At 34.0% G+C, this 21,834-nt stretch overlaps 1 protein-coding gene across 2 annotated transcripts in view; it reads left to right on the top strand.

Moving 5' to 3' along the window:
- The window catches only part of Sestd1 (SEC14 and spectrin domain containing 1), a 111,742-nt gene that overhangs the window by 60,754 nt on the left and 29,154 nt on the right, over positions 1-21,834 (top strand). For both annotated transcript variants that reach the window (XM_087196643.1, XM_087196639.1), the window contains exons 6-9: positions 12,459-12,572; positions 13,875-13,972; positions 16,284-16,339; positions 19,030-19,241. In XM_087196643.1, coding sequence (XP_087052769.1) covers positions 12,459-12,572; positions 13,875-13,972; positions 16,284-16,339; positions 19,030-19,241 — 480 coding nt within the window. The remainder of the gene's footprint in view (positions 1-12,458; positions 12,573-13,874; positions 13,973-16,283; positions 16,340-19,029; positions 19,242-21,834) is intronic.

The following is a 21,834-nucleotide window of genomic DNA, read 5'->3' as shown; positions in this document are numbered from 1 at the left end:
TTCTAATGATTAATGATGTATCTTTTCAACTGCGTATTTGCCATCATGTATCTTCTTTAGTAGTAAAGGAAAACAGTGTTTCTCCACTCAAAGAGCTTCTGACACCAGATCTATGGGGTTTTTGTCTCCACACCAGCCTTGGCATCACCTGGTATCCTGTCATTTAATTCAGTTTTAATATTACCCAGAGTTAGCAAGGTCTCAAAAGTTAAGGGCTCATTCATAACACTTCCCCCATTTCAGTTGCGGTGCACAACTTCGGGTACCCACACTTTGTTTGACCTGGTGACAAATTAGGGGTTCCCACAATCCCCTCCAAAAATTCAGTAGTTTTCCATGATGACTCACAGAACTTAGGGAAACATGTACATTTACCAGTTTATTATAAAGGCTACAAATAAAGAACCAGAGGAAGAGATACATAGGAGATCTGGAAGGATCCTGAGCATTTGTTGGCAAGGAGTTGGGGTGTACTACCTTCCTGGCATATGGGTGTATTTGACAACCCAGACGCTCTCCAGACCCCCAATTCTAGGAGTTTTTGTAGACTCGGCCCTCGGCCCTCAGCCTTTGTTCCACTGAGGTAAGGAAATGGGGCTGAGAGTTCCAGCCCTCTTCTCATATTTTTATGTTTTTGATCACTAGCCTTCATACTGAAGCCATCTAGGGGCTCCCACTGAGCAGTCATTCATTAGCATACAGAAGGACACACGTCACTCTGGAGATGCCAAGGGTCTTGGAAGCTCTTGTATCAGGAACTGGGGACCAAGACTAAGTATTATAATAAAAGTTGGCTCCTATTACTCAGAAAATTGTGAGGATTTCAGGAGTTCTGTCAGGAACCAAAGCAGGATGAAGAGCAAGTAAGTATTTCTTATATCACAGTATCACGAATGGTGTCTATTCAGATCTTTTGGTCTTTTAAAGAGATAAAGCCTTTGTTTTCTTGTTTTTGAATCTGAAAGAGCTTTATGTAATCTGGATATGTCATTTATGGAATATGTGATTTACAGATGTTACATCCAAGTCTGCTTGTCTTTTCATTCTCTTAATAGTACTTTTCATAAATTTTTAAGCTTGATGAAGTGTGGTTCTTCAGTTTTTCTTTTATGAATCATACCTGATCTGGGTATCACATCTGAGAAATCTTTGCCTAACCTAAGGTCAAAAGGATTTTCTCATGTTTTGTTCTAGAAGTTGTATAATTTAGATTTTAAATTTAGGTTTCTGACCCATTTTGAGTTAATGTTTGTGTGAGCTTTGGTCTGAAAACATAAGTTTTATGACTTCAGGCATTTAAAGTTTGATAAGGTGTGTTTTCTTACCCAGTATATGGTCTCTCTTGGTGAATTCCTTGTGCACCCAAAAGAAAATGTGTTCTGCTGTTGCTGGGCAGAGTTCAGTGACTTGTCTAGATAATTCATGGTGGTATTTAGGTCTTCTGTATCGTGGTAAAATTCTGTCCACTTGTTCTTTTGGTTGTTTAATAGGAATTTTGCAGTCTCCAACTTTTCTTGTAGATTTTTCTCCTTTCATTTCTGCCAGTTTTTACCTCACGAATTTTGAAGCTCTATTGTTGAGTGCATAAATATTTAAGATAGTTTTATCTTATCTGTTACTTTTATAATGTGAGTTTCTAATAAATACTGTATAGTTTGGCTTTGCTTTCATTTCAGTTTGATAATCTTTTTCTGGGTGTGTTAAACTATTTACCTTTAGTGTAATTTTTGATATGGTTATATTAAAATCTACCATCTTGCTAGTTTTTATATGTTTTTGGTTTACTGCCTTTTGAATTAAGTATTTTTATGATTATATCTTATTTCCATTATTGGCTTTTAATATATTAATTATTGATCATTGCTCTAGTACACATCTTTAATCATACACTTACTATAAATAATATTCTACTTTACATGCGGTAGAAGAACCTTAAAGTCTATTGGCAATATTTTCTCCCAGTGTTGTCAGACATTTTACTTTTACTGTGTACTATAAACACAGAGTACATTGCTACTCTTTGCTATAATCAATCTATTGTTTTACAGCAATTAAATGTTTAAAACTGCATTCCAAATTCATTCATGCCATATTTGATATACTTTCTTTTTGAAGATTCAGCTTGTTGTCTGATGTATTAGTCCTTCTGCCTGCAGTATTTCTTGTGGTATGCTGTAGCTTAAAATGCAAAGCTATTGACATTGGATTCTCTTAGGTTTTGTCCTTCTGAAAACCTTTATTTTTATAAAACTATTTTCAGTGGGTATAGCATTTTGTTTCATAGGTTGTGTTTTTCCCCCTAGTACTTCACATGTATTTAAAAATGTTTCTCATGTTTTTGCTTTCTCATTTTCATAATTTCTTTCTCTCTCTCTTTCTCTCTTACTTTCTTTTTTGGTACTGGGGATTGAACTCAGGACCTTGCGCTTTCAAGGCAGGGCAGCCCTCTAATAGCATAATTTCTAAAAAGAAGTCTACTGTTATTTGTATCTTTAACTGTCTGTATTTATGTATCCATTTCCCCCCCCTTAGCTGCTGTCAAGATTTTATTTTCATTTTAGTTTTCACCTATTTTATTCATTATGTCTGTAAGTCTCTAGTATTTATTGTTTGGTGTTCTTTGAATTTTATGGATCTCTGTTTGATATCTGTTATTAACTTTGGAAAGTTCTCAGAAATTTTATTTTCAAATATTTTCTTGAACTGATGTTCTTTTTCTACTTCTTCTGGAATTCCAACTGCAAATATTGGATTATTTGAAGTTTTCTTATGGATCATGGTGGCATACAACCATAGTCCCAGCTACTTGGCAGGCTGAAGTGGGAGGATCACTTTTAAGCCCCTGAGTTACAGACTATCCTGGGCAACATGGCAAGACAGTTAAAAAATTAATTAAAATAATTCTTTCCCCTAGATTTATCTGCTGTTTTTGTTTTCTCAAGTTTTTGTCTCTGTGCTCAATTTGGGCATTTTCTGTTGATCCATTTTCAAGTTCACTGTTTCTTGGAAGTGTGGAGTTTGTTGACAAGATCATTGTAAAATTTTTTCATCTCTGTTACCATGTTTTTCATTTATAGCTTTTCTATTTGGTTCTTCCTCATGTACCCAGCCTTCCATATCCAAGAGTTTGCATCCAAACCTGGATTGAAAAAAATTTTTTAAAAAACTGCTTCTGCACTGAATATAGAATTTTTGTCATTATTCTCTAAACAATGCAGTATAACAACTATTTGCATAGTGCTTTTATAGGTATCATAAGTAATGTAGGCATGATTTAATGTAAATAGGAAGATGTCCATAGGTTATATGCAAATACAATGTCATTGTATGTAAGGGACTTGAATAGCTGTAGATTTTGGTGTCTGCGGGAGAGGTATGGGTCCAGAAACTAGTCCCTGTAGGGACCATTTTACTTATTTATTTATTTTTAGTTTTTTTGAAACAAAGCATTTATTGGTACATTTTAGGTATACATAATGATCACATTTATTATAGGGAATTTGTACCCGTACATGATATATCTTGCTGCTGCTTTTTTTCCCATCCTGTTCCCCTCCCTTCGACCCCCTTCCCCTCCTTATTTACAAAAGCTTTGTTTCCATTTTTTCCTTCTAGTCTATTATTTTCTTGTCCCTTCATTCCTTTCCCCCTTCCCCCTCCCTTTTCTCCTTCTCATTTGAACATTTTCTCCCTATTTCCCAATATTAACTATACATTTTGGTCCTCATTTCCACTTTCAGTTTGTTACACCAGAGAAACTTCCTCATCTGTTCTTATATGTTATCTTGCAGTATTTATATTATAATTATAGTACATTTCTTACTTAGTAGTTCCAGTGTCTGGTCTATCTTACTCTGGTAATACTATTTTCTCTGGTTCTTCATGTTGGGTTGTTTACTTTTTGTGAGTATCTTATTTTCTTTGAATGCTGGATATCTTCTTTAGGACAGTAAAAATTGAGGTAAGTAGTATTTGTGTCTTTTGCTAGGCTTTTAGCAGTGCAGGGGAAGTGTTGAGTATTCTAGCAAGGAGCTGAGTTCAATTTGGGCTTTTTGTTGTTGCTAATTTCCATCAGGCACCACAAGCCTTTACATTTCTCTAGAGTTACTTTGTTTGGAGCAGTGTTATAAATATCTGCATCCTGAGTAGAAACTGCATCTCCCAACCCCTTTATTTTGCAACTTTGTCACTGGTAGAATTGACTACTACCTGGACTTAGTGGAAGAGTGAGTACCAGCAGTGTAAGGGAAGATGGCCCAGGCTGCTGGATTACAGTAGGGCAAGTATGTATTCCCTTGGTAGTGTAGTGGTGTTGTATCCCAAGGACAAGAGACAAAGGTGTAGTAAGGAAAGAAAGTAGAAGGTGAAGCCAGGAGGCCTGAATGTTGCCCCAGGAGTCAGGACCATGGAGAGAGCACTTCAGCCCAGGCAGAGAGGTCTGTAGTTCATGGTCAGGGACAAGAAGGAAATGTTCTGAGAGAATGCAAGTGAACAGGGGCCAGTAGTTCGGAAACTAAAGCCTGGAACACTGAATAGGGAGCAGATGCCTTTTGTGAGAAGCCTCCTGTTTTAAGCGTAAGCATCGGCTCAGGGATGTGATACCTAGATGGGCCTTATGCTGTATGAATTAATGGGGGCTAAATACCTTGTATCTTGAAGGATAGGAAAAGACAGAATTCCTATCTGCCATAGTCTTATTTCACAGATTGTTATTTTAAAGTGGAAGAGTTAAAAGTTTCTTGTATTGGTGTATTTTTTCTTATTCAGCTGCAGTATTTTCCCAAGTAAATAACACTAGGCACTTATGAAAAAGCCTGTTATCCTAAAGAGATGAGAGTAATTTTAAATACTGGTTAATTCACCACTAAACTTATTTGACTTTAAGGGGTAGTTCAGCACCAGCCATTAAATGATACTTAGAGCTTTGACTTGTAATTACATTCAACATGGATGCTTATTTAATTAAAAATTATTTTCCTTGGCGTTATTTTGAATCATTTGGGCCATTGTAGTTAATCCTGTGTTTTTATATACATTCTACTTTTTAAAAAATGTGTAACTTTGTTATAAGTGTTACTATTCTTGTAAGCATGAATGTATGTTTTACCTTATAGGTTTATGTCTAACAAAGTTTTATTACCAACTATTCACAATGTTCATCAAATGAACTAGTCATTTTAGTGACACACTACATAATCTCACATTCTCTTGCCTATCATCTTTTCTAAATTTTTTCTTCTAGGTTACCTGTCCTATTTATTTTTCCGTTTCTCCTTGGCCATTGAATATTCATCTCTCATTGCTAACCTTCATGGTTTTTATATGTCTTTATTCCTATCTCTGGAATAGGTACCAGATAGTTGCCCTTTTAGTAACTCAGATAATATATTCTACAACCTTCTGTCCTTCAGCAGCATTGTACCTGATGACCTTGACAAATTTTACAGGTTAGATGATAGCATCTGTATTCTGTCTGATGACAAGATAAAATTGAGATAGAACTGGCATTTGGCTTGTTCTCACATTGAAGGGTAATAATCAAAAGGATCTACTTCTTTATTGTTACTCTTGACAATAAAAAAGTGTTATTTATTGGTAATGGAAACCAATCACCATTCTAAATTGCTTTCTTTTCTGATCTCTTCTTCTTCTCCCCTGCCTTTTTTGTTTCTTGGTACCGGGTCTTGAACTTAGGACCTTGCACCAGTGAGGCAGGAGATGGAACCACTGAGCTAAATCCCGGCCCTGTTTTGTTTTTCTTACATCTGATCCTTTTCCTTTTTAATGTCTACCTAATAGTAGGATCCAGGACCTTCATGTTCTTTTGTCAAGAACACTGGCTCCATTTCTTTCAGTTTTTTTCAGAAATTTATCTTCCTTTATTGAGTGAAATATTCTCCAAGAGACAGTTAGAAGCAGATATACACAAAATAGTTTTTTGAACACATGCCTATGAAATACACAGATACCTACAAAGATGCGTTTTCAGTCTCTAGATATTGTGCACACAGTCTTAACAGAACGAAAACAGAAAACATCTGAATGTCTGCGTAGTGAAAATTTCAGGTTGGATTTTTTTGTGAATGGCTTAATAAGAAAAGTATTTTAGTTACAGATGGAAGAGTAAGATAAGGAGAAACAAATTTAGAATCTCTATAAGTTCCAGACTAAAGAAAACCACAAATGTTTTGATTAAAGATCATACAGTAAATATCTTTCTCTTCAGATTTCTTGAATGTGACATATTAGCTAATATAACATTGTGATTTATTCATTTTATTTGTCTTGTTTTAACCTCTATATAAAATAAAAGGAAAAGTAATGTTTGTGTAAGATTGTACTTTTTAAAAAATGTCATTTTTTTCCGTTGAAAGGACCTGACAAAAGTGAAATAGTGATAGTGATAGTGATCTTGTTTTCTGCTTTTCTGTAGCTTTGCTCTTGTATTTTGGTTCTCATTGTTCTATGTTAGTTACTGTCCTAGGTTTCAGAGTTCTTTAGGGAGAGGAATATGAAATTTAAATTTTTGCTTAGTAGAATGATAGCTGCTTTGAATATAATGAATAAACTTTTTAATGTAAATTTAATGGTCTCAAAACATTAGAAAATTCGAGGGATGAATGACTATAATTAAAAATTATTTAGCATTTAAAGCAGATGAAAATCATATAAGGAAAGAGTATAAATCAAGTATATTATTGAATTCATTATTTAATCAGTTTACTAGTAGTAGTTTGTAAGCTACAGTTCAAAGGGCATTCTAGGAATATAGGATTTTTAATAGGCAGATAAAATTTTTAAGTTAGATTTAAAAAACACATCCTGTTGATCCATAAATTATAAACTTTGAGGTTCTCTCTTATTCTCCTGTCCAGAAATCATCAGTTTTACCAAACAGAAATTGTTTGCATTTTTCTGAATAAAATCTGCACGTTAAGCTCTGCCCTTACAGAGGTCAGTACCTGTTGATAAGTCTGTACAAAGCCAGTCAGTGGTGCGAGCTCAGCCTCACATGAAAGCACATCCACTACTTAGTATCTTTTGCCTATTTCCAAGATTTAGGTAACTTCTCTGACACATGAATTACACCTTTATCATAAAGGATATTTTGTAAAACGTGTATTTGGACATGACATCATACACAACAGTGATTCACTGCAGAATAATAGGATCTATTTTCTGAAGTTTGATACTTTGCTATCAAATTAATCTCTTTAAATTTTATATTTTAGGCAGAGATCAGAGTTTGTTTTTTGTAGTACAGAGAATTGATCCCAGTGGTGCTCTACCACTGAGCTACATTAGTAGCCCTTTTTATTTTTTTATTTTGAAACAGTTTTGCTGAGCTGTCCAGGTGGGACTCAAACTTTGTGATCCTCCTGTCTTAGCTTCCATGAGTGCTGAGACTATAGGTTTGAACAATAAGCCCAGCTGAAATCAGAGTTTTTAAAAAAAAATGTTTTGCAAAAAAAAAAAAAAGTTTTGCGATGTCATTTTTTTTGGTACTGGGGTTTGAACTTGGGTCCTTGTGCTTGCGAGGCAGGCGGCAGTGCAGTGTCATTTTATAACCAGAGGATTTATATATCCTTTAAAAAAATCCTCTGTTTAAATAATACCTTTTTAAAAAATATAAGCAATATTTTTCATTGAAAATATATTACATTTTTTAAACATCTGTTAGTTGACTAGTTAGTGGGAGACCTGTCATTGCTCATACTTATCATTCAGCTAGAAATCATAACATGATGGCTTTGTTATACTTTTTTTTTGGTACTGGGGATTGAACTCGAGACCTTGCACTTGCGAGGCAGGTAGTGGCACCACTGAGCTAAATCCCTGGCCCTATTATACATTTTAAAATGAATCATTGGTCAATAATCAGTCATAAGAGTCACTGATATTTGATCTATTGACAACTAAGGAGCGTAAGTATGGATAATAACCCTGCAAATTTGCCTCAAGGTAGTTATCCCTCTATGTGTAAATTGTATTCATCTTAGGGAAATTGTTGTCTAGCACATTATGATGTCTAGCACTCCAGAAATAATGACAAAAAGGTATAAAATATGATTAAATCAAGTTTGTTTATTTCTGGGGAATAAAAGACTACATATTTAAAGAATTATCTAGAAGACCAGGGCTGCAAATTTTTTTTACATACAGTTTTTTAAAAAGAAATTTAAAAATTATTTTTAAAAGCCAGCTTTTTGGGCAGGGGATTTAACTCAGTGGTTTCGCCACCTGCTGCGAAAGTGCAAGGACCCAAGTTCGATCCCCGGTACCAAACAACAAAAAAAAGCCAGCTTTTTAAAAAAGTATAAAAGAATTTCAAATATCCAGACATGAAAATAGGGCCCTCCCCAGCTTGGATGGCCTAATACCATTTTCATTGTAGTTTGAATATAGCCTCAAAATCTAACTATAGCCTCAAAATCTAACATGAAAGCAGATAATTCTGACAGTTAAGCTTACTTGCAGCTGGACGAGGTTATAGACTCCTGGGGAGGTGAGGGATCACAGGGCCCCATCTGCTCATCCGTGGTAATCCACTGAGGCTCTGGTGGAGTGCTGTCAGGAGGTGTGGCCCATTTGGAGGCGGGCCCCTGGGCGGAGCCTGTGGAGGAGGGTGTTCATCTCCTGGCTCTGCTCCCCTCCTCTGCTTACCTCAGCATGAACTGAGTGGCTGAGCTCCTCCAGGCCTTTCCACCCTGGTGTTTCTGCATTGGAGCAGCCAAGAATGAATTAGACCCTCTGAAAGTGTGAGCCAAATTAAACTTCTCTTTTCAGTTGTGTGTATTGGGTATTTTGTCCCAGCAATGGGAAAGCTGACAAATACAGTAATTATATAAATCATTTTTTGTCATACCATCCTGTATCTTTCATAACTTTTAAAATTAACTAAAAACCATTAATGTCATTTGTAAAGTAGGAAAAGTAGTATTATAAAGGTCATTTTATATTCAAGATTTTGTAATATTAATAATGCAGTAGGGCCGGGGATTTAGCTCAGTGGTTTATTCGCCTGCTGCGCAAGCGCAAGGACCTGAGTTTGATCCCCGGTACCAAAAAAAAAATAAAAAAAGTAAAAAATAATGCAGTAAATCTTTTTTTCAGGGAAACTTAAAATTCACTATATACTACCTCTTATTCTGGTCTGTGAAAAATACCATAGAATGATGAGGATGGTAGAAGGGAGGTTTTCATAACTGTTTGGGAAATCGTACAGCTTTAGAGAGTCATGATGGGCCAGTCTAAAGAAATGCTGAATGCTTTGGGGAAATTTTCTCTTTAAAATATTTTCTGAGAAAAAAATGAATAAAAATGCTGTTTGTGGTTTCATCATCTCTGTATGTAAGGAATTTTAATTTTTTATTTTTGTGGTGCCTTACACATGCTAGGCAAGTGCTCTGCCACTGAGCGATACCTCCAGCCTGGAATTGTTTGCTTTCAAGCTAGGATACATGTTTATGAATTAATCACATCTTGGAATAGGTGACAATATCAATAAGTACTTGAATATTTTGAAGAAGATAATAAACTATATAATATTTTAATTAATATAATCTGTTAAAATTATACACGTGGCTTTTTGTACTCTTTAATGTTTTCGTTCTAATTCACAGGTTTGTGTGTGTGTGTATGTTTTTTTTTTTTTTGTACCGGGGATCAAACTCAGGACCTCGTGCTTGTGAGACAGGCGGCAGAACCACTGAGCTAAATTCCCGGCCCTTGTATGTTTGTTTTTTGAGAGAGGGTTTCACTCTGTAATTCATTCTAGCCTTGAACTGAGTATATAGTCTAGGTAGGCCTTGAACCCAGAACAATTCTCCTGCCTCAGCCTCCTGAGTGCTTAGATTACAGGTGTGCACCATCACGCCTGGCTCACAGTGTTATTTCTTATTAGCCATTTCACTAAAGATTGTCAGCTATATAATTATGGAAAATGTGTCTTTAGAATTTTTAGCAGTTATGTCACTGTTTTATTTTCATATTTAGAATCATGGTATGAAAATGGATTAGACGTAAGAGGTAGGACCTAAATATGATTTTGGGGGAGCCTTTATTTTCTAATTTTGGTTTTAATTTTAATGATTATTACTCTTTAAGGCTGGACTTTTAAGAAATCTTGTTTGTATTTCTTTCATAATTTTTGTGTGGTGCTGGGGAGGAACCCAGACTGCATGCTGGTCAAGTGCTCTACGCTCAGGCCTCACCCCCAACCTTTTCCTCCTTTAATAAACTTTCACAGGTTTGCTGGATTAGTATGGTTTCCTACTCTTGTTCTACCACATCAACTCTTGAACATGTCAGTTCTCTTGCTGATCATTTGCTTTCCAGTTTGTTTCTGTGCAGTCACACCTCACTAGAGTGGAGTTCAGACTGCTCATGCAGACCTGGTTTGCCCTCTTGGAAGCAGCTGTCTGTCATTATGTGTTGCATTTTGGCAAGCCTGTGTCATTTTCCAAAGGCAGAAAGTGGACAGTCATCTGATGTTGGCAGTCTTAAGCTCTACAGTTCATTGTGGTCTTTTCTTGAATTATCCTTGGGTATCATTGTTCTAGAATGTCTAATAAGGTGAGTTGAGAATGTTCCCTTGCATTTGTGTTCTCCAAAAGCGTTTTAAGATTAAGATGATCTGTTCTTTGTTCTTTAAAACTCCCATATAAACTTGTCTCGACCTGAAATTTTCTTACTGGGAAGGGTTTTTTTCACAAATACTTTATATTTACTTACTTTAGTTTCTTGTATTTTTATTTTTTATTAGGAAACATTTTGAATACACAAAGTTTTATAACATCAAATAGAAATTTGAAACCAACTGGCTCTTTCATATTAAGGGATTATTTCTTTTAAGGTGAGATAGTGGTGTTGGCTTTTATTTTTTAGAGTCTTTATGCTTTGGAGACACATACCTAAACAACAGATAAATTGTCACATCTGCAGTTTCCTTCACTGTAATATGGGTTGCAGAAGGTGAATGAGGATCAGTTAGGATTGACTATGGCTTGGGTGATTATTGGACCTACTTGTAAGGATACCTAAGTGGATATGGTTTTTAAATCATTTTAATGATTTCTGATTTGATTGTTGATTTTTAGCTAAATTTTCTTGTGATAACATCATGTGTTAGCTTCTTTGAAAATTACCAAGACTTTCTTTATGGACTAATTCACAAGCAAGTTTTTCGTTATTTTATGTTTGCTTGAAAAGAATATGTAATCCTTTATTATTGGTTGTAGAATTCTGTATTTGTCCATTAAATGAATCTTTTTAGTGTTTGGTTTCTCTTTTCCATTTTTAATACAGTTCTCTGTTTCTCATCATCTACAGATTGCACTGAGGATAGGTTAACATATTCTTCTGTGTTTCGTACATTGATAGTTGAATTTAGACAGTGATCACGTCCACATTTGATTTCTTTTTCCAAGGCTGTTACAGAATGGCAAGGTGCTGCTTGATCACAAGACTTGGAGTAGTTTTCTTCTTGCCTGTAATGTTAGCAGCTGTGTTATTTAGTGATATAGAGCCTTGATCCCTTACTTCATTAACAGTTGTAAAAGGATGAACTTACTCTATTCAGTCCTTCATTTCCTAGCTGGAATGCTTTTATAATAAATGCTTTATAATAATAAACTTAGCCTAGTTTTATTATTTGTCTGTTGAGTGGCTTATTTTCCCTTTATTTTCTGGCTTTCAGTATGGAAAGTTTTTCCCTACCTTAGTCCAGAGGTTACTGGCTTACCCATATTGAATGTTTTAGTCTGTGCCATTTATTATTCTTATTAATGTGCAAATTGTCACAATGCCAATCACTGGAGGCCTTTTCAGACACTTTTGGCATGACCGTGGGCTTTGATAGCTTTTTAAAAAATCTAGATAAGGGGCTGGGGATTTAGCTCAGTGGTTCCACTGCCTGCCTCCCAAGCACAAGGTCCCGAGTTCAATCCCGGGTACCAAAAAAAAAAAAATCTAGATAAGATGTTCCAAGCTCATCACGTATATTTCTTTCTCCAATGAGCCCTGATTCCTTTTAATGAGAAATAGTATTTAAATGTCACAACATGGATGTTAAGGTTATAAATTTCTGTAGGATCAGACTAGAAAATATCTCATTATGATTTTAGTGGACATGACTAATTTTAAGGTAATATGAAAATTCTTTGCTGATTACATTATTACATTAAGGAATTGATTTTTATTACCAAGAAAGAATTAATATTGATAAAAATACTGAAATATTTCATCTGAATTGCTAGTATCTCATTTTAAAAGGTTTTTGATAGATTTCTAGCAGATATTCATAATTTATTGATTCATAATTATTGATTTTTAGATGTATTAACTAAATGAAAATATTGAACTAAATGAAAATGTTGAAACAATATTGCATATTTTAATCTCATTCTACTTCACTGGTTTTAATAGTGGTTTGGTAAATGTTTCTTTTTTCCCCATAGGTTATTTTAGTGTCTGCCAATAAACTGACCCGGTACATTGAGCCATGCCAGTTAACAGAAGATTTTGGTGGGAGTCTCACCTATGATCACATGGACTGGTTAAATAAGAGGCTGGTTAGTACATTTCAATGAGATAAAATATTATTGCATATAAATCAGATATTTTAACACTTTTATTACTATGATAAACAAAAAATGTAGATTATTTTCCTTTTCACAAAAATGAAGAAATTCATTGCATACCACATTAATGTTTGAGGACAGTTAGTCTGGAATTAGATCATGTGATTGCCAGTTGCTGGTATATGACCTTTAGGATGTGTTTAATCTCTCCATGTCTCTTTTTTACATCTCTAATATTGTAATAATAATAGTCCTAACCAGTGAGTAAAACAAAATAAACATATACCTAAAGCATTTAGGACAGTACCCAACATGTTACATTAGTTCTCTGTGAAAGTTACCTTTCCATTGTCATTAGTAGCATCAATAAAAGTTGTAAAATGTTTTAAGTAGAATGACAAGCTAGCACAGTATCTTCAGAGGTAATTTAATTGATACATACTTTTCAGAGAATATTTATCAATTTTAGTAATTTGATATAATAAACTTTTCATTTCCGAAAATGTGTCTTCTTTGTCTAGACTTCTGTAACCTTCTACTGTGCATAATATGACATTGTTTTAATCAACTGCTGAAAGACAGTCTTAAATTAAGTCAGTTTAGATTATGTGTTAAAACCGTGGTAAAATCATGAATTTATGGTTATCTCTGAATGGATGACCAGTTCTTTTTCTACCATATTTGCTCAGTGATATCAGACAATTGTGTATCTACTTTATTAAATATGTTTAAACAGATTTGCTCTAATTTTTTTAGAAATAACTGAACAAATCAGAACTAATTTATTTTTATAGTACACGCTTATTTGTAAAACTTCAAAAATTTTTAATAGCATATGTTTTCCATACATAGCAATTATATTCAGCATGGGGGTTTGATACATGTATATTGCATCTTAATCATTTTTACTCTTGATTATCTTGATACATCTTGGATCATTTTTCTTAGCATGTCTTTTATTTTGCTCTGTAAATTTATATTTTGGGTCTCAGAGAAACCATGTGATATTTAACCTTTTGTAACTTATTTCACTCAGAAAACAAGTAAGCTTTTCTGAATAAAGAATAAAAAAAATTTTCTTAATATATTTAACATTTAAAAAACACTCTTTTTCCATTGAAACTAGATTGTTTTAGGATGTGTCTTTGTCTTGTTATGTACACTGCTGTGCTGCAGTGGTTGAATTGTACTAAGTGACTTCCTGGGAATTGCTAATTCTGTTGTTCTTAACTAAAAATCCTATTACATATCAAGTTTTAATATATTATTATGTTAATTAAATTTATACTGTAGGTTTTTGAGAAGTTTACAAAGGAGTCTACTTCATTATTAGATGAACTTGCTTTGATTAACAATGGAAGTGATAAAGGAAATCAGCAAGAGAAAGAAAGGTAGGTGGCTGATGGCATATGATGGTATTCTTGCAAAGTTATGATTGATCTGTTAGAGAATACTGTATTGTTAGTGCTGAAGAACTATGATAAGCAAGTGTCCAGTAAAAATTGAAATAAGATATTTATAAAAATTTGCTTTTCTTATAAAACATTCTAATTTAAATCATTTCTTTATAGAAGCCACTTTTTGATGAATAGTAATATATTTACATTTTTGTAACACTAGAAAATACTAATTTGGGAGAACATTTTAAAAATGAAATATTCTACTCTAGTTCTAATATTTTCTGGTAAACAGTATGGAAACAGTTACAACTTAAAATTATTGTATCTTTATTTAAATATATTAGCACTTAAATGCCTAGCTTGTAGGGCTTCCTCTGGCTTTTGTAGAATGGATTTAACTTAGAGAATTTATTGTTTTATAACACTGGATGAAATAATTATTGAGTTGTATTCTCCATGTAGCTACTTAGATTTATTATTTTAATAGATTTCCATTAAATTTAATGTTACCAGTTTTTATTTTTCTTTTGATCAAGAGGCCAGTTTCCTTTCCTCTTGCTAAAAAGCACTTTAGGAATCACATCAGCTCTTTCTGGTCTCTTCATTACTGGTCATGAGGACAACAGGTTTTCATTAGGAAATTTTTTTTATTAAGAATCAACAAGGCATCCTTGTCTATTTCCTTTGTATCTGACCTTGAATATAGAGTAGAACCTTGATAAATGTATCTTCTTATTCCATGAATCCAGATATAGTCACATATTAATAAACCAAAACAACAAGGTAAGAGGGATGTAAAAGGATTCTAATTTTAATACTAGATCTTTATTAGAACAAGTTCTAAATGTGAAAACAAAGAGTTTGAATGTAAATCTACTGTTACCATAAGCAGTTAGGAACATTCTATTCTGTAGGTACCACATGAAAACAAATACATAATATGGTTTGTACATGTATATAGCTATCTCATAAACACACAGAGGAGTTGAAGATGTTACACAAGGTACTTCATAAAAATTAGCAGAAATTAGTCAAATATCTTTGCTTTCTGATTAGTCCATCAAAGGAAATTTGATGTTTCCAAGTTCCATTCCTCAGGAAAGACATCCAAAGAGGGTGCTTGTAGAAAATGAGTCCGTGGTCTAGAGTGTAATGTTGTTGACTGTATTTTCCTCCTTAGAATAACTAAACATTATAGATTAAGGGTTCTGAGGAACCACTGCAGGACAGAAACCTATTTAATTAATTGCTTCATTAGAATGTCCCATCCTCATGTGCGAGTAAGACCCCTTTTTCTTTACTAGTAATATCGTAATACTTTGGGAAATGCTGGTTTGCCGTGTCTACACAAAGTATTAAATGACATCTTGTATTTGTGAGTCCCTCTTCAAGTTACTCAAATGTTATTGCTTAGTTTCTTTTATACTCAGATAATAAAGTTCCCACTCTCACAAAATTTCTTCAGCTTTTTTTTTTGGTACCAGGGATCAAACTCAGGACCTTGCCCTTGTGAGGCAGGCGGCGGAACCACTGAGCTAAATCCCCAGCCCATCTTCAGCTTTTTAATGTCAATCCTCAGGAAGCATCTAGGCTACACAGGGTTGAGGGCTTAGATCAGTTGACAAAAAGGAAGGATTTAGTTCAAGGCTGATCAGTTACTGCTTATAGCAGCATGTTACCTGGCTTTGATTTGCCAGGTTCCTTATTTTGCCTTATTATTTTTCCCAAATGTGTTTTAGGAAAATAAGGCAGAGATCCAGCTGCACAAGAAACATAATTAGATTAGGGAAGAGAGAGTATAACCGCGTGCGTGTGTGTGTGTGTGTGTGTGCATGCACCCATGTGGCACACACACGCCCAGATACCCATAACTCTGCGGTACAGAGAATATTTGCAGCTGACAAAAGTTGCTATAGATAAGTGGAAAATGCTTGCATTCATTTAAAATGTATATTTCTGGTTGCTATGTAGCTAAATATTTTTATTTTGAACAAATATAAAAATGGATTTCTTTGATGTATTTTAGATAGTAGTATAAATAACAGTTAACTGTATTTTTCCACATAGTGTGATTTTATGATTTTAAAATTTAAAACTTCTGTCACATTAATATTTCTTTGGCTGTTAGCATTTAGTTTTTTAAATGGGCTTCTTTATACTTAAGAGAAATTAGCATGGTGAAAATAGAATGTTTTAGGTTTTCATACTTGCATATTTCTGTTCTGATATTATATATAAAGGAATTTCTTAAGTTATATAGATAGAAATATGTTTTAAAAATTATTCTTTTGCGGCTTGCCAGGTCTGTGGACTTAAACTTTCTTCCTTCAGTTGATCCTGAAACAGTTCTTCAGACAGGTGAGATGAAAAAAAATATTCACTGTTAGTGATAATAATCCAATAAAGCAGTTGTATTGGTTGGTCCATTGATTCAGTGTGTATGTGGTACATGTGATAGAAATTTGAGAGGACATTTTTCAACTCCTTTTTGGTTTAACCTAACAGTATGTTAATAGCCTTTATAACATTAAAAATTAATAACACTTTATCTCACTCTTGAAATATTTGGACTTATTTTTTTCCTTTGTTTCTTTTCTGTTGCTGGGTATTAAACCCAGGGCCTCAGACAAGCTAAACAAGTCTTCTACCACTGGTCTACATCCCTAGCCTTGGATTTATTTCTTATTCTGTAAAATAGAGATAAAAATTTCTTCTTCATTTAGTTGTAAGGAAGATTATTGACTACCCATTATGTGGCAGGCCTTGTATTTTCATATTTCATTCTCCTAATAATCTTTTGAAATAATATTTTTTCTCTGTTTTATACTTGAGAAAGCAAATGCTTAGAGATTTTTTTAAAAAACCCTCCCCAGGAACAGCTTGTTCAAGATCAAATGAGTATGAAACTCTATCACCATACCTCAGAGAATGGGCGTAAAGGCAAAGCCAGTAGTTACACTGTGTTGTAGTCATCTATGTAAAAAGTTAGCATGTTGCAGTGACCTTGCAAACAGTGAATACTCAGTGCTGCATGAGGTATATATTCTCTGGTAGCTATTTCATGAATTCTATGTGAGCAAATTGGAATTGTTTCCAGTGGAGGTAATTTTATTTCTAATCAAATTTTCATAATAATAACAACTCATAATTCTAATCTGACGGTATACCAGGTACTGTTTTAAACAGTTCACATATGTTAATTCATGGATTCCTCAGCACAGTCCTGTGAAGTAGGTTCTGTTATCACCCCTATTTTAAGAGGGAGAAAATTGAAGAATAATAAGGTTAAGTAGCTTATGGTGGTCATGTAGCCAGTACACATTAGAGTTAGGACCTGAACCCAGGCAGTTTGGTTTCAGAATATGTGTATTCTTTGAAATAATTACTTTGTGCTGCTTCTCTAATGGAAATGGTATCCATAAGGAACACATTATGGGTATCAATTGTCAAAGTAGAGAAAATAAATTTATTCTCGTTTTAATGCCTTCTATGTGCATGTGTAGACTTTTTGGAAAGATTAAGATATATTTTAAACATTTTCACAAATATTTAGAACAGATATTTTTCCAATGATAAAATGTAATGAAGACTTAAACATTTTTTTTGAATATTTTTGTTGTATTGATTCAATTGTCCTAAATTTTCCCAGTATGAATAGATCTGTTTTCCTTGGAGAACAAAGAAATACTTGTAATTGTTGAGTTATGTGTAGAATTGCAATAGACTATCAGTGAAAGTACTACTCTATATTTGAAACTTAATTCTATGTACATATTTAACATTTTAAAACCTTCTTATTTTAAACCCATTGAATTAAGCTTTTAAAATTTGTATTTTAAAATTAACTTTATATGCCACTAAGTCTTATTCTATTTGCTATTAATTCTTAAGATAGGGATTGGAAGAATATAAAATGGAGAAGTATAGAACAGTCTGGAGACTTTTTAAAAAAATTAAAAATAGCTCTAAACCATAATAAAGGTTCTGTTTCTATAAATTGAAAGATATTTGTATTTAGAGGGATATTTTCTAAATAAAGATGAAGAGAGTTTAAATATATATTGTTTTGGAATCTAAATAATGATCAGAACAGTTTTATTCTTGAAAAGCATACTTCAACTTATTTTAAAGTTATGTATATTCCTACAGAACTAGTTGCCCATTCTACTAATTTTAATTTATCCTGTAAATGTGGATTTCCTGTATTAATTTTCTATAATTGAACCATATTTAGTGTAGTTCGTATGATGTGTCATGAGTCAACAGTTAATATGCTGTAGAGATTATGTAAATATTATTTCATACTAGTAATGAAAACTTTCTCCATTTATGCTAATCATACATTCATTTCACTGTCATCCTTCCTTGTTGGTTCTGTGATTGAGAATATGGATCAGTACTGAAAGCCTACCACATGCTGCTTGGATTAGTACCATCAGAATCCCAGAGTATACTTTTGCTGTATAAGGAAGCATCATTTATCAGCACAGTGTCCTGAGTAATGAATCCTCCAATAAAAAGAATGTGATAAATGAATAGATAAAAAATTTATCACATCATATATGTTATATAGCATATAATTGGCATATATGTTTATAGTATGTGATACAGCATTTTCATATATTTTCTAGTACTACATATATAGAATAATGTATCCACATGTATATTTGTATGTTGCTTAGTTTTTGTACTTAAAATTGCATTTTACTACGTATGACCTCTAGGTAGGGGGATAGGTAAATGGATAGATTTTTAAAGCGAAAGAATAGAATTTAGAATATTGAGAGGTGAGAAATTTTTTTTTGTTTGTTTGTTTCTTTTGGTACCAGGGATCAAACTCAGTTCCTTGCACTTGCAAAGCATGCGCTGCGGTGCCACTGAGCTAAATCCCCAGCTGAAATGTATTTTTCTTTTTTGAGGGGGGTAGCGGGGATTGAACTCGGGACCTTGCACTTGCGAGGCAGGTGCCGGAATCACTGAGCTAAGTCCCTGGCCCTGAAATGTATTTCTTAATGGGCATTAATAATGGGTATCTTTCATTTGTAAAGGACATGAATTGTTATCCGAATTACAGCAGCGTAGATTTAATGGCTCCGATGGAGGCGTCTCATGGTCTCCTATGGATGATGAACTGCTTGCACAGCCACAGGTTATGAAATTATTAGATTCACTCCGAGAGCAGTATACTCGCTACCAGGAAGTTTGTAGGCAGCGAAGTAAGCGCACACAATTAGAAGAGATTCAACAGAAGGTGATGCAGGTAGGTGTCTGATTTGAATATAGCTGTTTTTAATTCTAAATTATTTTTCCCTGATAATTTCTATTGGGTGACTGGCTTTGCATTTTTATTTACACTATAAAGAGATCTTTAGACATTTTCAAATTGGATTCTAAAATTATTTTAGCTATGTATCTTTTATATAAGGTATCTGAATTAAAGTATTTTTATAGTGAGTGATTACTTCACCTACTCATGACTTGCTGTCTTCTTTGTTTCTTCCCTTCTATCTTTCCTTCTCTTCCTTCTTTTACTAATTGAAATAGGGATCATAACACTTATTTTGAAAGGCTAGTGTTTGGGAAAAGCCTAGCATTCAATTAATCATAGCTATGATATTTATTTCTGTTGAACAAAACTCTAAAGACCTAGTTCAGTTGTTGGTGAATTTTTTTGTCCAAAAAGCCAAATATTTAAGCTTCACAGACCAGTCTTTGTTGCTGCTTTTCTCTGCCATTATAGTAAAGAGCAGAAATAGGCATGTTAATGAATGTGCATGCCCTTTCTCCCATAAAACTTTATATACAAAAATGGGTGGTGAGGCAGAATTGACCTACAGGATATATATTTTGCTGACCTTTGAACTAGAGCATCAAGATGCCATAGTAAAAAAGACTTGGAGGTAGGAGTTGGATCGGGGAACATGTTGAATTCTAGGCAGAATGCTGGATCTCTAATCCATGATAACCACATATACTTTTAAGATTTCTGAGTATACATTAATTAAATGTGACTTTTTCTATGTACTCATGTTGAAGAACAGTTTCTGATAAACCCAGGTAAGCTTTAGTCAGTTAGTTTGAGGTTATCTTTGAAAACCACAAGTGGTGCAGAACTCAGATTCTGAGCCCAAGTTGTCTGGATCAGTGCTCTTTCCCCATTACAAGCAGCCTGACCTTGGAAGAAGTTCCGTGCCTACTTTCCTCACAGTAAACGGGCTGACTGCATTCCCTATTTAATAGGACTATCATCAAGATTACAAAGATAATTTTTTAAAAAGGTGTTTAGTGCCTGTCACATAGCAAGTTCTGGCTGTTGAGATGTAGGCAAAGAGAACATGAGTGATAGAATTCATTTGTGCTTTGCTAAATGGGTTATGGGGTTAAAGACGGACAAAGGAATTAATGTATTGACAAACATATTTTTGAAGTGATGATTGGGCCAGCTCAATTGAATAAAGAAATTGAACAAGGGAGATGATGATGGTATTTATATTGATGTGATGATGGTAGTGAGATTATTGTTAAAAACAGATAAACTGGGCTGGGGATTTAGCTCAGTGGCACTGCGCCTGCCTCATAAGCTCAAGGTCCTGAGTTCGATCCCCAGTACCCCCCCCCAAAAAAACAGATAAACTTTGGTTTGGGGATTTAGCTCAGTGGTTCCACCGCCTGCCTTGCAAGCACAAGGTCTGACGGATAAACTTCATTACAGCTCAGTTTTCTCTATAAGGGTACAAGTGAATTAACTGAAACATTAATATTCACAACATAATATTTTCCTTCATTTTTTCACAGATCATAATTTATGGAAAAATCTATTTCCCTTGCCAAAGTGATTACTGAAATTTAATTTATAATTAACACATTGATTGTGTAGCACCTTTAGTCTTGCAAATTTGGGGAAAATGTAAAAAAATTTTTATATAAAGATAACCATAAAGTTGAATGTCTGTTTATATTAAATTGGTGAAAATTGACTTATTCTAAATTTTTTTACTGAGTTATCACTGAAAACATAATGCCAGAAGAATCAATAGCTTTAGATAAACTATGTGGTAAGTAGTAACACAACAGTTATCAGTCACTTATTCCCCACAGTTCAAATTGGCAGCATCAGACTTCATGTAGTATGCAGATATTCTGCACTCAGCTGCTGCTGTGATAGTTAACAATTAGATTTCACATGCTGTGGGGTAGGAGACAGTGCCACTTCACTGAAATGTGTTATCGTTTTTCTCATTATTTATTATGACAGTAATTACTGCTAACACTGCAAATGTTATTTCTAGAGTCATCCATGTGCTTTTCTTCCATTGTAGAGAAGAACCATAGACTCAAAATAGAATGCACTCTGAGTTGCCTAAGTGTACAGCTAGGGGCTGTGTTCTTGGTCCCCATATCCTTTCTTCAGGTTAGATACTTGATTTGCTTGACATGCTTTTCTGCTTAGTTTGTCCTTGCATACTTGCTGATATTCTCTCATACAGGCTTTTGAAATCAGCCCAGCTATGAAAGAATAGTGGATAGTCACAAACATTTTAGGCCTATGCAAATATTTGTCCTGGTAGATTTTAAGAACTCATCTCCAAGGTTATACTTTGCATATAAATATAACCATTTGAAGGGTCACATTGTTATAGATTGGGCATAGAACTGTTTTTGTAGTAAATTAATATTCAGATTAACTGAGCAAGATGTTGTGATTGAAATTAAGTTTTATAATGCATTTTGGCAAACCACCATCATTAATGCATTTAAATAGACTTGTTTACTGGGACATCAACCTCAATTTGCATCATTTTTATTGGAAATAGTCATACATTTACTGTGCCTACATTACTGATGTTGCACAC

Source organism: Heterocephalus glaber, unplaced genomic scaffold (assembly GCF_053883595.1).
Source record: "Heterocephalus glaber isolate CG9 unplaced genomic scaffold, H.glaber_assembly_v1.0 deba00000347, whole genome shotgun sequence".
NCBI classification, from domain to species: Eukaryota; Metazoa; Chordata; class Mammalia; order Rodentia; family Bathyergidae; genus Heterocephalus; species Heterocephalus glaber.
Note: the sequence above shows the minus strand (reverse complement) of the source record. Positions and strands in the feature narration are given on the sequence as shown.